Source organism: Neopsephotus bourkii, unplaced genomic scaffold (genome assembly GCF_033783945.1).
Source record: "Neopsephotus bourkii isolate Nb327-2 ecotype Australia unplaced genomic scaffold, CSIRO-AGI_Nbou_v1 NB_1707, whole genome shotgun sequence".
In the NCBI taxonomy this organism is placed as follows: domain Eukaryota; kingdom Metazoa; phylum Chordata; class Aves; order Psittaciformes; family Psittacidae; genus Neopsephotus; species Neopsephotus bourkii.
This window is the reverse complement of record NW_026902181.1, coordinates 8,659,219-8,676,040: the sequence shown is the minus strand read 5'-3', so window position 1 is coordinate 8,676,040 and position 16,822 is coordinate 8,659,219. Positions and strand designations below refer to the sequence as shown.

The window sequence follows — 16,822 nt, the reverse complement described above, 5'->3', positions numbered from 1 at the left end:
CTCTATGACCAAAGGCAAGGAGTAATCAAAATCTGGTATTACAGCTGGTGCTCTGCAAAAGTAAACCTCCCTCAAAAGTGGAATTCCAAAGGGAGGAAAGCGAGAGATATGCTTTGATTCATAAGTTACTTTTAAAATTAGCAGCAGGGGAGCTCTTCCAGTAGCCCTTGAGAAGGTCTCTATGTTTATTTGAGGAGTTCACAGGCACATAGCAAGGGCACAGCCTCCTTTCCAGTCCCACTGCCCAGATGGAGCCCCATCTATTTCATCAGTATTTATTTACACTTAAACACAAAAAGAAGGCTATCCAAACAGAAGTTTAGAGTGTCCATCAGATTATAAGTACACTAACACACAAATCTATTTAGACAAGAATGAGTGTGTTGGTACAACCAAAAGGCCGGTCACGGTTTATAGTCCATTCCCAGCATAAATAAGCTCCAGCAGTGCCCCTCATGCCAAAATTGTACTTAGGGGGTAACACCCTCACCCTTGTGAAATCCTGACAAATGTGGGATTTTTGCAGAGCATCTGCAAGGATGTTGCTTTGGGGATGCTGGATGCATACGTTTGCCAGTGCTCAGCAGTGGCTGAACAGCTCCCACCCAGGCTTTGCCCCACTCACCATCATGTCCTCCTGAGAGCCCAAGCTCCTGGAGCCCTGGCCATCCAGCCTCAGGGAGCTGTCACTGCTGCAGCATGCTGGAGGGACCTGCAGGCATCACAGAGCCCAAGCAACTTCTTGCTATAGGAGCTGTTTCAACTGTTTTAATGAAACCACAGCTTACCTGTTTTTATTGTTCTCTGTATACCTGTTCTGCTTTCCTGCACATAAATTATTCTTCACTTCCTTCCTGCAGGAGCTATTATTTAACAGCATAGCCAGCATTAAGTATTGTATCACATTCTCCAGAGGTCCATTAGAGCAACGATAGCGCACAACACCAACACAAAAACACATGCAAAAACACTCCCTGAACTAAACCCTTGCAGCATAGTCCTTCCAAATAGAAGAGGCAATATAAATAGAAGAGACGACCAGTCTAAGCGAGGACAGTGGGCAGATTACTTCTTTCAAATAATAAAATTAAAATACACAGGTTATAATCATTATTTGTGCTTGTTCTGGAGGTGTCTAATCCTGAATGGTCAAAGAAGGATATTGCTGAGATTTCTTCACAGATATTGAGGGGTCAAGCAGGAATTCCTTTGGATTCTCTCTCTCTCTTGAAAGCTGTCTTTTTTTAACCTTAATTCAAATTACCTAAAGCAGCCAGCTCACTTAACCCAAAGAAATAACACTGGACTTGGGCTTGATAACTGTCCTCCCTAGTATTTCAGGACAGAGATATCTCTTCATCTGTGGACATCTTTTCACAGTTCTCTTGCTGATGTTGCACAAAAAGTCAACTAAAAGAATAATTTCACCCCCTAGCTTATCTGAAGCAATACACCAGCTTTATAACACATCTAAAATTTTATTTTACAGACATCTTTGGGTTTTTTTGAGATTCTGATGTCATTTCAGCTTCTCTCCCCAAAGCAGCTTTCAGTGGATGGTTCCTTCACCCTAAGAAATTTACACTAACTTCCAATACCCACACGAATCCACTGTTATCCAACTAGGAATTCAACTGAATTAGTATTATAATGAGCCTCACAAAGCTGCCTATAGGCATGGATTTATTTAACTAAGGCCACACTGTCTGGGGATTAGTGAACAAAGTATTGCCTGGTCCCATGGCGCGCCCCAGGAGCCCCCATCACTGCGGGTGGGTGAGGAATGAGCTGTGCAGCAGAGCACTGCAATGCTGCTGGTTCAGAAGGAGATGCCAGCAGGCAGCAAAGAGCACGCTGCTCAGTAAGCCTCAAATACAAGTTATCACAACTATCTCAAGGACAGTTTGTGCTGTCCTTACTGCTGAGGAAGTGGGTGGGAAGTCACACCACCACTTCCCAAGACAATGGAACAAACAAGGAGTTCTCTTCTGCTGCAGAAAGCTTTAGGCTTCTCTTAAAGTTTTAGGTCCAATCCTACTCTGATGAGCTTTCAGCAGTAACATTGCTCTGGAGCAAAGTGCTCTGGTTGCATCAGATGCAAGGAGAAAACAAAACCAGCAGAGTATCTGAAGGGGGCCTACAAGGATGCTCTGGAGGGACTCTTCATCAGGGACTGTAGTGACAGGACAAGGGGTAATGGGTTAAAACTTAAACAGGGGAAGTTTAGATTGGATACAAGGAAGAAATTCTTTACTGTGAGGGTGGTGAGGCATTGGAATGGGTTGTTCAAATAAATGGTAAACGCTCCATCCCTGGCCGTGTTCAAGGCCAGGTTGGACAGAGCCATGGGTGACATATCTAGTGTGAGGTGGCCCTGCCCATGGCAAAGGTTTGGAACTGGATGATCTTAAGGTCCTTGCCATTCCTAACTATTCTACAATTCTATATGCAAGGCCAAAGTTTGCATCAGGAAACCATCACACATCCTGCCCACCACAGACAAGCAACAGAGCTGAACAACCTCTCCCCACTTCAGCTCCCACTTCTCCTCCAAGCACCTTTAGAAACACGTTCAATCCTACCCTGAAAAAAGGTGATGCATGAAACACAAGGTTAGTGGAAAGATACTCGGTTTAGACCTGCAGGGAAGACAGACAAGTGGACCTGGACAGGCCACCTGGCACCAGACACGCAGTTTGTATCGTCGTTTGCTGTTCACAGATTTTGACTTCACAAAATCAGCCCAGATCTGCTCAAAGCAACAGAAACTTCCTCTTCAGATTCACACATCTTTAGCCAGAGGAGAGGAACAGTTAATGCAGAGCCTCCTTGTACAGAAAGGGAAGCCAGGGGCTTCTCTCCAAAACTCTGGAGGCAAAAGACAGACCGACAACAAGCCCTGGCTGGGTGATAAAAGGAAAACAATGTAAAGCCGCAGGGAAGATGATAGAGTAGCCCAACAAGTGCCAACACGGTGGGGGCCTTGGCCTGAGACCTACCAGGGTCTCACCTATAGCTCAGCCTTGGCCAGGTCACTCTCCAGTTCTGAACAGACCACTTGAGAATTTAACATCTCCCAGCCACCTCTTCACAATTGGAGAGCTTAACATCACAGCGACAAGGCTGTGGTTTCTCCTAGGGAATTTCTATGGTCTGCCATCTCTTCGTGGCCTGTTATCCCAGTGATACTTCTCTTACAACAAATAAAGCTTCTCACCCCTTTTCAGCCCCAAATGCAGAGCCAGGTGTTCCAAAACACAAGTCAAAACACAGTTATGAAGGGCTAAGAGAAAGCTAGAGAAGCAGGAATCCTTGCAGCAACTTCAGTAACATCATTTTACAAGATTTAAAAAATAAAAACAAAAAGGTCACCCAGAAACTACAGCACTCAGGACGGATTAGTTTAATGCCAGGTTGCCCAAATAAAGGTCAAAAAGAGCTCCTCCAATTGATAAAGTTAAGAGAGTGTGGCTATTAGCAAGATGGTTTCTTAGATCATATTTACGTATTTGTCTAAGTGGGTCTGAAGACAAGGTAGATGCCACCAAGAGACTGCAAGATAAGGAAGTCTGCAGTGGCTCTTGAAGGCAGATTTCCAAGCCATTTAAAAGTTAGGGTTGCATGGGCCTGTCTGGATTTGCAGTGTGAATCTGCCAAACATTTCAATGAGTATATCTGTAACACAGACCAGGATCTGTATACAATCCAACTGGAGGCTAACACATTATGTTTAAAGGATGGTATCAAGCAGCAGGTCTCTGGAGCATGCCGTGAGGCCAGTGCTCCTCAAAGAGCAATCCTTGGAGGAAATCCAATAACAGCGCATACCACAGCAGCACACTTGCTATGCTGTCTTAACCCTTGCCCTATGGCGATTCATCTTTGCTTGCAACTTCTAACATTTTCCACCACCATTCATGCAGACACATTAGTAGGATTCAGCAACAGCCTCAAACATCCTGCATGGATCAACCACAATGGGCCAAACCCATCTTAGCCTTTACCCTGGGCCACAGGAAAGGCTACCCTGTCCAAAAGAAGAGGAAAACCAGGTCCAGAGCACCCAGGAACAGTCTTGGAAATATGGAGTTTGGTGTCCCTTAAATACCCCACTTGGTAAGCTGCTTCAGGCTGTAGCCTTCACCTTATTTCTGTCAGAAAGGACCAATCCCTGCTCACTAAAAATACTCTTTGGATCGTCATCACAGAAGTTAAGCAGGGTTTGAAGTTAACAGCTGTATGATGCTCTCTCCAGTTCCAACTTTCAGTGCCTGCTTCCCTGTCCCAGCACCCCCACAGCAGAGGCTGATCAGAATGTGCCCTAAACCCAGGTTATCAAGAAGCTCCCTAGCACATTGCCTGCAGTTGCCCCAGCTCACTCAGACTAAACGGATGCTCTGTCTGCATCAGCATCCCTGGTTTCAATGACTGGAATTAAGCTCTGCAGATTAGGCAATGTGCTGAGGCTTATCTCTGTGTCTAATCACTAATAAAGTTGCAACCTGGTGCATTTGTACCGTATTAGGTCTTGCTCCACAACATGGGCTTTAAAGGTCATCTGCCTCCTCCAATCAGTGCCAGGTTTATTGCAGCAGGCATGCCTGCCCCAGCAGGTCCCACTCCCACCGGATGGCCACCGCGAGCAGAAATCCAATTACGGGCACAATGGTCCCAGCCTGTCAAGGCTCCTGGGCCCCTCCATGCTCCCGCCCCGTCGCCCCCTCCACAATGGATGCTTTTGTCTCAGCCTCACTATTGTTTGGCATTCTCTCGCATCCCCGGACACTGGATAAAGAGCCATGTTTGCAGAAATGTTTATGAATGAGGTCCCAGATCACAAGGGTGCAGCAACACAGGGCTTGACCGTGGACAAAAAAGGTCATAGTTTCTAAAAGCCACATCGAAATGAAATCATTAAAGATGTAGTATGCATTAGCCAGGAATAAAAAGTTTTGGGCAAATGGAAAATAAGAAGTGAAAACCTAGTCCTTCCAAAACCAAGGGAAGTTTTGCCACAGACTTCAGTGCAGCCAGGGTGTCTCCTGGAATATCTATACTAAGTAAAATACCTAGCAGATCTTACTGCTTTAAGCCACTGTTTTGAAAAGACTTTACATCATCCTGATTTCCAAAGGGGGAAAGAAATTATTTTAGTCTAATGAGAATGTTTTATGCTTAAAAATGTGGCAGATAGGAGAGTAAATAGTAGCACAAAAATCTGTGCCAAAGAACTTAGATGAAAAATACTAGCTGATAAAAATATAAATTCTAATGTCAAAGAAAATGCTCTGTTCTGATCTTCAGCTGGTACAACGAATATGTTACATTAATCTCATCGAGGAAAGACCTACGCATCCTGTAAAACCTGTAAGAGTTACAAGGATCTTCCCAAATAATAGCCTGTAAGACCAGGTCAGTTCTGCAGTGCAAAACTCTGTGAAAGCTTAGGCAGCTGGCAAAGCTCAACCTCTAAAACACCATCAGCATAACAGTACTATGAGTCTTGCTAATAAGACAAAACCTTCACACAACCAGGCCTACCTACCAGGGACAAAGCCACCTGCAAATTCAATCCATCATGTTGGAAAGTGCCTCTTTGTGAGGTTCTGCTGAGCAGAAGACAGTAATATCGTGAAGCCTTTCTCAACTTTAAAGAGTAGAGGCAGACATGTAATTGAAAGATCATATGGTAATAAGCAGACATGGAATAGCCAAGTATAAATCTCCCATTCAGTAGACTGTCACATGTATAAATCTATTTACTAAGGATTACTCTGTAGTTCCCACCATAATAAATCATCAGGAAAATGCCTTGTGCACCGCTAGCAGAGCAGGGATTCAGAAAAGCAGGCAGGCTATTCTTCATCAGGAGGCATTGATAACTAGCCAACCTGAGAGTTTGTTACAAATATTATATTAATTGCACTCTGTTCATTTGGCACGCTTGTTTGTGTACTTGGGGACCTGAAGTGGATTTTGTTACTTTTTAAACTAAGACTTTTCCCTTTTCAATGAGAACACTGAAACACATAAGCCGTAGTGGTAAGCCAAAGTCCAGGGGTCCAAAGAGTCTACACTAAGCCAAAGCCCAGGGCCCAAAGTCCATTCCCAGAAGGAACTACAAAGGCTCTTTTGACTACAAAAGATTCTGGATCAGGTCACAATTCATTACCAGCATTCACAAAAGAAGGGTGTTCTGGCCTAGTTTCTGCTCAGTGTGTTTTATGTAGGCTAATCCCAGATAAATAACCATTTTCTTGCATTATCTAGATCTTTCACTACACATTATGGGCTGTATTATGAAGATTAAACACTGCACAGTCAGCTAAGAGCCTCTCTATAGGATGCTCCGGCTCCTGGCTTGGCAAGGATGCCACGTCACTTACTGAAATACTCTGTGTATCTGGCATGACTTGCCAAAACCTCTTGCTAATCACCTGAAGTTTGTTACCTATACCCTTGAGCAAACTGTTTCAGAAAAGTTTTTGTTCTGTGCTGAAAAGCTAAGGCTAATATGTTCCAGAAATAGTCCGATAAGGAAAAAAGTTACATGCCAATATAGCATTTAATATACCAGAATCATACTAAAAAACACAGGCCAGTCACATGGAGCAGCAAACTGCTTTAATGCCATTTAACTTACTGAGACACACATCTGAAGTGCAGCAATACACTGAACATAGTTTCACCACCAGAACACATGGTGCAGTACAGCTCTCATACTTCCAGGCCTGTGGATGTCATGGTAGAAGGGAATACTGATGTCAGAAATCGTCTTCCTGAAATCACTCAGATAATATATATTAACACACACTTCAGATCTTTTCTTCCTTCTGCTTCTGACCCCAGATGCCATTACATGTTTAGAATCAATTTGCTGGAAATCAACCAACCTTCTTCATGTTCACGTGGTCATGACCTGCATAGCAGAAGACCATGAGCTAAATTCACCTTTGGTATAACTCAGTTACTGCATGTAAACAGCCTCAAAAAAGTGCTGTAATATCTTCAGTGCAGTAATATCTCAAAATCTGAGACAAGTCTGATCTACATGTGGAAAGACAAAGTAAACAAAGCAGTTCCTCTGAAAAAAAGAAAATCAGCATCTTTTTTCAAGTGCCAACTAACTTATTATTGTAGCCTCCATCGTGCCAACAAAATAATAATCAACCACATGTAAATCTTCCTAGGAAATTCCCCACGTTGTTCTAATGAAACTACTGTAGAAAACACAGGTATGTTTTCCTATTTCAAATCCTCACCATCAAACTTTCACTACAGTCACTATGCCACCCAATCTGGAGCTCAAAAAACAGCTTCAGGAGCTCCTTAGTCTTCTGGCTTGACCACCACGGGCCAAAGAGAGAGTATTTGTGGATTAAAAGCAATGTGCGTTCACAGGCCAGAAAGCCAATCATATCCTGGGCTGCACCAAAAGAAGCCAAGGGAGGAGATTCTGCCCCTCTACAACACTCTCAGGAGATCCACCTGGAGTACTGTGTGTCCAGCTCTGGAGCCCTCAGCACAGGAAAGACACGGACCTGTTGGAGCAGGTCCAGAGAAGGGCCACAGGATACTCTGAGGGCTGGAGCAACTCTACTACAAAGACAGACTGAGAGAGGTGGGATTGCTCAGTGTGGAGAAAAGAAGGCTCTGGGGAGACCTTATTGTGGCCTTTCAGTACTTAAAGGGGGCTTATAAGAAAGATGGGGACATTTTAGTAGGGCCTGTTGCAACAGGACAAGGGTACTAATGGTTTTAAACTGAAAGAGGGTAGATTTAGATAGATATAAGGAAGAAATTTTTTATTAATGAGGGTGGTGAGACACTGGAACAGGATCCCCATCCCTGGAAACGTTCAAGTTCAGGCTGGATGGGGCTCGAAGTAACCTGATGTAGTTGAAGATGCTACTGATCACTGCTGTGGCATTGGACTAGGTAATCTTTAAAGGTCCCTTCCAACCCAAAGTATTCTATGATTCTGTGATCTGAGAGCACAAATGCTGCTCATTCTAACAACAAATTCTGCTAGCAGATGCACAGCCACATCATGAAGATCACCACCTCCACATCTATAACTTACCAGACTCCTTGGGATCCTCCCTGGTCTCCAGTCCATGAAAGAGTAGAGATCTGGAAGCAGCTTTTCAGATTAGGAATGTGAAAGCAGTATGTGAAATGTCTGCTTGCATATGCTTATCCTACAGCCAAAGAGGGACTTCTCCCTCTAGAACTGTCTTTCTGGCAGTTGTCACCAAACAGTGAATTCACACACAAAATACTTACAAAATTTATCTACAATCCCCACAATGCTCATCTTGCAGAACACCAAACTACATAAATCTACAAATCATGAAGACATTCTGGGATGAAGAAGCTGCTAGAGAAAAATCTGCATGTGCCCATCAGTGCCTGATCCTACCTACTTTGCAAGGCATTTTTCACAGGCATCACTCTCACTGCCCTTTGACACAGGCAATTAACTGCTCCCAATCCCAGCTGACCTCACATTCCTTACCCACCTGCAATTCCCATGTAAAGATAACAGCATTTTTCATTCACATTAGTTTAGCCTCTCTGTTCTGGGCAAGGAAACTATATTCATAATGCCCAAACTGATTTCATTCCGCTAGACGATTAGCTTCAATCTCTGTTGCTGTAGAACGAAAAGGCGAGCAAGAAATAACTATCAAATAATTACAATGCTTTTTGCTTTACAAAGGATACCCAGAGGTTTGCAAAAAAAACACCCCTTTTGCTGGACTGAATCTGCAATAAATTTCTAAGCATGCCTCAGACACACTTAGGAAGCCTTCCAAGTCCTGCAGGTAAGGCCCAGGACTGAGGACCAGGAGATAAAAGCTCTGCTGCCTGCTCTTTGCACACTTAGGCTAGTCAACATCCAAACCACAGAAAAAAAAAAGGGAATAACACTGCTTCTCAGACTTATAAATATGCCACGAGGCCAAACTCCTTAGCGTTTACAAAGCACTCTTGGACTCCTCATCTGGAAGGAGTTACACAACGATAAAGTATTGTTCATGCTGTTCTAAGGCAGAAAAGTATGTATTACTGCAAATCCAGCAGTAGCTTTTCATGCACCATTAAGGTTTACTACACTGTCTTAATCTAATCATAAGCACATCAGAACCCAGACCTGTCATTCAAAACATACAGATCAGACTTCACCATTGAATAACGAACTGGGTCAACAATATACATCACAGAGCACACAGTTTTTCATTTATCCCACACATCTACAATTGATCTATTTGTATTTTCAAAACTTCGTCATTGTTGGGTTTCCTGACACCTTGCATTACGTCTGCTCAGGATTTCAACAGGTTCAAAATTCAGGAACTAAATCTGCTTGCATATTTTAAAAAGCTGAGGTGGGAAGGAGTGCAAAATTCAGGTCCACACCTCCTCCAGCATTTATCGAGGAATCTGGTTCCTTCAGGCAACTTTTTCTGTCCATTATTATTCTGGGATCTCCTGTGCCTGCAATTCTGAAAATGTATTCATAACTAGTGGTAGACTTGCTTTTGACTTGCTGATCAAAATACAATCTTTATAGCTCCAGGCACCATCATCAATGCCGTGCTGGAGGGAGTTCAATCCAGTTCAATGAAACTGGCTGTTAAAAATAACAGCTAGCTCCCAAACCACATCTTTGGACTCATTTACTCCATTTCCTCCTTCGGGCTGCGGCCGCACCCCTTTGCAGTGGTCTCCAACTCCATCTCGAGCTAAGGAGCAACTCTTGATGCCCACTCCTCAACCACTGTGAGGATACAGGGGTTGTATGAGCTTCATCTGAGCTTGACAGAAGTTCCCTCCTCAACTGCCCACTTGCTCTCTACCCTCTTGCAGCAGGTCCAGGATGCTGGCACCTCCACGGCCCCCATGTCAGGCCACACGCTCCATGCTGCCCAGCCCTCCCCTCCAGCTCTACAGATGTTGTTTTTGACAGAACAACCTTGTCCCTTTGTGTTTGATATGGTTTTGGTTTAAATCCAGATATGAAGTCTCTCATTTAAAAAGAAAAGGTCAAATTCAAATACTGCCATCTTTAAACATAACACAGTCAGGGAGTTTTACCCTTTAGATAACATTCCTTTTACAGGGCCATTTCCAAGCCCTTCCCAAAAATATTGCATTTGCTTCACTTTGAACTGCCAAATAAAAAAAAAAAAAAAAAAAAAAGACAGCCTTCTAATTTTTATCCAAATAAGGCAGAATAAAAGGACAGGACATCAGATTTTTCCATCGGAAACCTTCCCTGTCCTACCTGGCCAAAATGCTATAAAATGAGCTGAAAGGAAAAACAGAGGCCTCTCCAACAACTGCATCAGCTGCTATATACATGATCCAATCCTCATCTTGCAGCACTCCAAGCAGACTTGTGTCCATTGTTGTGGGATCAGAAAGCTTCTATCACCTATGCTGTCACAGACAGAAGGCATTCACAGCTCTGCAGCGACACTTTCTCAAGTACAGAGCCCCATGGCCTGGAAAATTATCTAGTCACCTCAGATACTTCCAAGAGCAAAGTCTGAATGATGTTCAGAATCCTTAACATGCTGAAAATGCAGAGCACCTGTCCTCTGAACAGAGGATGCCCTTCAGATATCCCAATGGATCCCCAAAGACGGAGATGCTCTGGATCACCTGCCACTGTGCAAACTCTTGACCTGCTGCTGCAGAGGCAAAGCAAGACTGATCTGCATGCACCACCCCTATGTCCACACTCACCCTCAGCTCTCACTTGCATTAAGGTGCTACTGCATTACAAAATGCTCCCTTTACTTAAAGAAATAGAACACAAAACCAATAAACCACATAGAAGTGGATAAGCATGCAGCTTTACATTTAAGCATGGATTAATCAATATTGTTGTTCAGAGGAATGTGTTCTTAAAGAACAAATTTCCAGAGGAACTAAATTATGCTCCTAGGGTTAACGAAATAATTTGTGTGAGCCCGTTTCTCCTCCTCACTGCGCTGCAAGTGATGAATGTGACTGAATACAACAATCCACTTAACCCCACAGGATCTACACCCATCATTTTAAATAATTAAATAGCATGCATTTGGGGTGATCGTTTCTTCCCCGATCCCCACTGCTTAGCTTTACATATAGAAAACATTTAGCATACAGGGCAAACAACAAACAGGAACATAATTAGTCCTTTCAAACTGAGATGTTTAACTAATTGAAGAGAAAAAAAGCAAAAGCTTGCGCTGTGTGGCTAGTGGCAAATTCATAAAATGTCACTTTTCTGGGGTTAGCACTCCAGCAATTATCTTTTATACAAAGAACAGTGACTCACAAATCTGCTTTTACATGAGAACAATGCATAAAAAAAAATCTGCAATAAAAGAGCCCCCCTCCCTTTATCTTGGTCAACTTGAGGCTGAAACAAGATCGTTATGAGCTGTGGGAGTGGAAAGTCATTAGGGTTTCAATTCCAAATGAAAATTAAGGTTTTTAACTTCCCAAGGTACTCGTATTGACAACTTTTCAGTTGCCTACAAAGAGCTACTGCAGTCTTGTTCCCCTCCTAATGATTCAATGGTACTCTGGCAAATAAATCCTGCCTACAAAATCCACTACGCAAATGGAATAAAAGCCCAAGATGGTTAAGAAACACAGGGCTCACCATTAAGAGTGACTTTGATGACTTTTCAATCAGGACTTGTTAGGAGGTACCAAATTATCAGCATCAGAGTAAACAAGCAATCAGGTTAAGAACTGAATTGGAAAGAGGAAAGGTGTCTTCAGGAATCACAGCAAAGACACTGCTGCTTTGCAGTGACACAGGGAGCAATGTGACAACAAGAACTCTCGCTTCACAGCTGTCATTCTTCACCTCAGCCAAAACTGCACAAGGCTGACAGATAAACTCTATTTTAATACACATCTATAGTATGATACTTAACTGGGCAATGCAGATAGGATAAGATGAAATAACAACAAACTGTCCCCAGTCTCTGAAAGACACTGAGGTAACCTGTTGCTGTGACAGGAGCAGCACCAGGCAAACACTGCTCTTTGTATTTTATTCTGCTCCTTGTCTTCTCATTTGGGAGAATAATTATTATTTGACAAGTTTTTATTTTGACAGTCAACTAGAGACTGTTCATCTGTCATCATCCTGATCCCAAGACATACAATACAGAAGGAAGCACCCCAGTGTGTAAAGTGCTTGCATCCCAGTAAAACTGAAACAAATTTGAAGCAACTCCAAAACTGGGAACTGGAAATGTCTGGAGTTACTGCTAGTGCTGCTTCTTCCTTGCTAGATCATTCTAACTCGAAACCTGTGTTGCTTGTTGTCACTGGTATCATAGCAATGATTACAGGCCCCATTTGAGGTAAGGGTCTAATTCTGTTGAGCACTGTAGGAGCACATTATAAATGACCCAATGAACCACAAGGAACATAGAAAAGACAAAGGAGATACATTATCCTGGTTGCATTAAAGGAGAATCACAGACCATGTAATTTACCTAAGACTATCTCAGAAAGCCATGGTACAATGAGAAGGCCACCAAATCAGAGTCCAAACTCAGTGCTGTAAATTTCAAAAACATCCATCATTTTGTAATTTCAAAGTTTACACCTAAACCAGTACAGTCTTAACTGATCTTGTCCAAAGAGGTCTGCATTTTGTTACAAGAGGTCATAAGACAAGCATGGGAGTCTTCCAAATAAACTGCGAACAGCTACACCAGAAACTCAAAAACAACGACTTTGAGAAGGAAGTTGAATACAGTCACACACACACACAGCTACATCCGCACGGCCTGGAGGACAGAGCTGCAGAAATCATTTTTCCCACAGTGGAACCTGCAGCCACTCTAGAAGATCTCCTACAGACAAGGTGTGTATTATTGTGTTTCAGGATATCAAAGAGGAATAAACATGTGGGCTTTAAAGCTGATCCCCATATCTTAAGAGGTAACAAGCAGCTAGGAGGATGAAGAGAGAAAACACTGCACATGTTATCAGGATTGGAAGACAGAAGGGCTGCTGCATTGGCTGAAATACTCAAATGGTTTGTAGCCTCAAAAATAAACATCACAAAGAAATGAATGAATAACTGAAATAAACAAAGTGAGTCCACAGGTATACATAACAGCAAAGGGCAGGTGTATCAGCCACCTGACCAGGAGCGAATAACTGACTCCCTCCCACACTGGGTTTGAGTTGCAATCAGGAAAACGAACAAGGAGACATTTTATCAGAGTTTTTCACAATATGCCATCTTCGTATGATGTACGAGCCACTACTGAAGATCATACAACCTATAACTGTGTATCACATTCAACAGCAAACAAGCTTTTAACTTAGTGGAAAGGGATTAAAAGCTCCACAGATCCAAAGAGTAGATCAAAGTTACATGCAACTGCTGGGAAATATATAAAGATGAGACTGCAAACCCCAGTAAGGTAGATAAGAAAAGGAAACCAGAAAGACAAAATAATACTATGTATCACAAAAGCCCTTTAAGATTGCACATAAAAATAAGATTTTGCTAACACCTTTGTTAGGAGCTGAAAAGATATAGCATCAACCAAAATGAGTTATTTTTTTTATTACTGATACTCCGCTAGCATCTAATAATGCTACTCTGGCATAAAAGAAATGACAGTAGGCTGTCCTTGAGCATCCCACTCAAAACACCAACATGATAAAGGTAAATACCTGCAGGTATATAACCAGGGGTAGCCCTCTGGCTACACAAAAATCAAGCAGACTACTACTTAATGGGCCAGAGCATGTCTGTTGTTGCAGATCACAGACATTACGGATTTCCTTTGAATAAAAGGCTAAAGCAAGTGTAAAGAGTCCAAGTCTTAACTCCATTCAAATTGACCAGTGTCCCTGCAGTGACTGGGCACTGAGATGTACCACATCACTAAACAGTCCATGGCCTGATGCAAAGTCACTGCCATCCTTCAAGGAGCAGTGTTACAGGAGTGGCATTTACAGGACAAGGCATTATCAATAAGTGTCACGGAGTGAATGAAATGCACCTTAGCAGGTAAAAAACTGCAGATGAAAGATGGTTGCCAACCCTCCAGAGAATGATTAGCACTTAATGGAGAGTCGGAAACCAGAAATGTAGGTTTTAATCTTGCATTTGTGATATGCAGCAACCTGTCTTCAAATGATCCAGGGTGAAAGGACAAACATTTTTTAAATGTAGTCAATCCCACTAGATCAGAGACTGACAGCAAGCCTCCTGCTGCATTGGTTTCCATAGAAATATTAAGCTTTGGGGACTGGAAATGCTGTAAGGCTTACTTCTTCTTTTCTGAAATAATGGTTTGGGTTTACTGCTCTACTGTGAGTAGTCTTTTTGCCTGCTCCTTTCCTCCACGGGTCTTCTGCAGCTCCCATTCTGCAGCTCACCCCACCACACCAAAGTAGGGCTCTCAGCCCCATGTGGCCTTGTTTCATTGCAAGGGAAGGCAGGGGCAGGTCAGACAGGGGAACCAAACCCTCAGGCAAAAGCAGCCCTGGAGCATCCTGCTACCCTGGAGATGGTTTGAAACAGCAGCAAAGCCTCTCCTCTTGCTTCCCAGGCCTGCTCCATCAATTTGCCCTATACACTTCCTTCTCCATCCCTCACAAACACTCAAATGCCTCTGACCCCCCTGTGAATGAAACCCCAACAGCAGAGAAGCTTGGTGATGAAATGGGGGCATGCAGTCCTGAGTGTCACTGGGCAGAGCTGGGGAATCGAGCCATCTGAAAGGCTTTTCAGAGCACTCCAGCTTTGATTGAACTAATTCTGCCAGCAAGCGAGTTGACACAACTGCACAAGACAGCTAGCGTGTCATCCCTGTGACTGCAGTTTACAGCTGGCCAAAACCCCAGTGCAATAAGCCCAGCACTCACTGCTGGTGTTCACACTGCTGCAGACAGCACAGCCCTCTCCCACAACAGGCACCACAGGCAAACAGGAGTCATTCTACCTTACAAGCCTGCAGGAGAAGCCCAGTACAGATGACAAGCTAATTCACATCAGATTTAGGACTGCTTCAGTCTCACCCCAAGATCCCTGAAGTCTCAAATCCAACTAATAAATAACCTGTAATCTGCTTCCTAAGGACTACCTGTCCCTTTCACAAAGACCCTTTAGAGGACTGCCTCTGAGCAGGGCAAATACTTGGCACCACCACTGATCAGAGATGTAAGAACACAGTACAAGCTATGAGCTTCCTAAGAAGAGCAAATAACAAGGCAGGAAGCAATTCAAGTGAAGGAAGAATATCTATATATATTATATATATATATATATACACACACACCTGTATGCACGGCGACTAAAGTAACCTGGCATAAATGTCATCAGCCCAGACATGAGTCACTAGAAAAGTGTTCAAAATAACCTGTACAGCAGCCTTCAATTGCCATGGTGATGTTTCCTAATGCCTAAGAGCAGCCGAGCCCTGAACTCCACACACCTCATTCACTAACAAAAGCACTCATTATATTGAAAAAAAAAATGAAAATCACAAATGTATTGTGGGCATTTTAATCCCTCCTCAGACCAAGGGATGATTTACACACTCTTGTTTCAATGGGAGCACTGTGCTCACATTGCCGTCAATTCAGAAGATGGAGCTGGCCTGCTTTTCGCTTCACAACTCAGTAGGCAGGGGAAGGATAGATTCTCTGAGACAGTGTTACTTTTTCTGCCAGGAGTTATCTATTTGCAGAAGTGGGTCAACTTTCTCTTGGTGGACATGTTAGTGTGCAAGTGCCTAGCAGCGCTGCCTGCGAATTTCTGCCCGCTCCACGTGTGCAGGAACCTCTGCACATAACTATTTATGGCAGCCAAGTGTTTCATGAATTGCAGCAAGTTAACCACAAGGGGATGATGACATTTGGCGACAGGGCAGCAGGAATCCTGGCTGGCAGACAAAAAGTCAGGTTAAAAATACAGAATGAAGAAGCAAACCCAGTCAGTTGCGACTAATTTGCAGGAAAACTGGATGCGCAATTCCCAAACCCTTCCTGTTGCCGGCAAGCAGCACTGTGTGTTTTGCAGCAGGGTGCATTAGGTTTGAGTGTGAGCATGAAAGAACTTCAGCCTTCCTGGGGTCAAGTATTTTTGGTATATTTTATATGGACTTACAACTTCTTTCACTTGCCTACCCCATACCTTCTAATGTATAGCAGACACTTGATAGCTTAAGCACCTTATCCCCATCTTGCCTACCAGTAAGGGCATGGTGCATCAGGCTCCCAGAGCATCTCCAAAGGACTGCCCCAGTACAGAAGAATGCTGCAGGGGCAGTCTGAGGGGACATCAGCAGAACCTGACACGTTACATCTGTGTGAGATGCAAGCGAGGCCACAGCCAGGTTTCATGGATGTGGCCAGCCTTGTCTCCAAAAAAGGTCCTCAAGCTTTCAGATACAATGCTTCTGTTAGTGTTCATGCCCCACATCTCCACAGACACACCGAATGTAACACCTGACAAGGATACATTTTGGGTTTCCATGCCTGCCACTTAATTAGATCACCATTTAATTCAATCCTCAGCTTTACTTGATGAAATGCCTCTGGAGGACCAAGTAATTTACATGTAACCAACAAAGTTTATTCCCCTTATTGTAATTGCTTTGACAAGCATAAGCAGTTAATTCCACCAAAGGCCCATGGAAAACTGCCATTTAATCAATACTTTTTTTTTCCTTCAACAGGACAGCTGAGAATAAGATATTTCTATAGAAAGTTGAAAGAAAAAAACAAATCAGAACACACTACTATGGAGAATGTAATTCCAGATATGGCCCAATTT

General features: G+C 43.2%; 1 protein-coding gene across 3 annotated transcripts in view; it reads right to left on the bottom strand.

The window, feature by feature from the left end:
• Window positions 1-16,822, bottom strand: part of CCDC85C (coiled-coil domain containing 85C) — a 107,770-nt gene that overhangs the window by 84,782 nt on the left and 6,166 nt on the right. The window contains exon 2 of one of the 3 annotated variants that reach the window (XM_061376156.1): window positions 6,682-6,919. The exons of the other annotated variants lie outside the window; for them this stretch is intronic. Coding sequence (XP_061232140.1) covers window positions 6,885-6,919 — 35 coding nt within the window. The 3' untranslated portion in view covers window positions 6,682-6,884. Of the gene's footprint in view, window positions 1-6,681; window positions 6,920-16,822 lie in introns of those variants that run through there. 3 annotated transcript variants of the gene reach the window in all.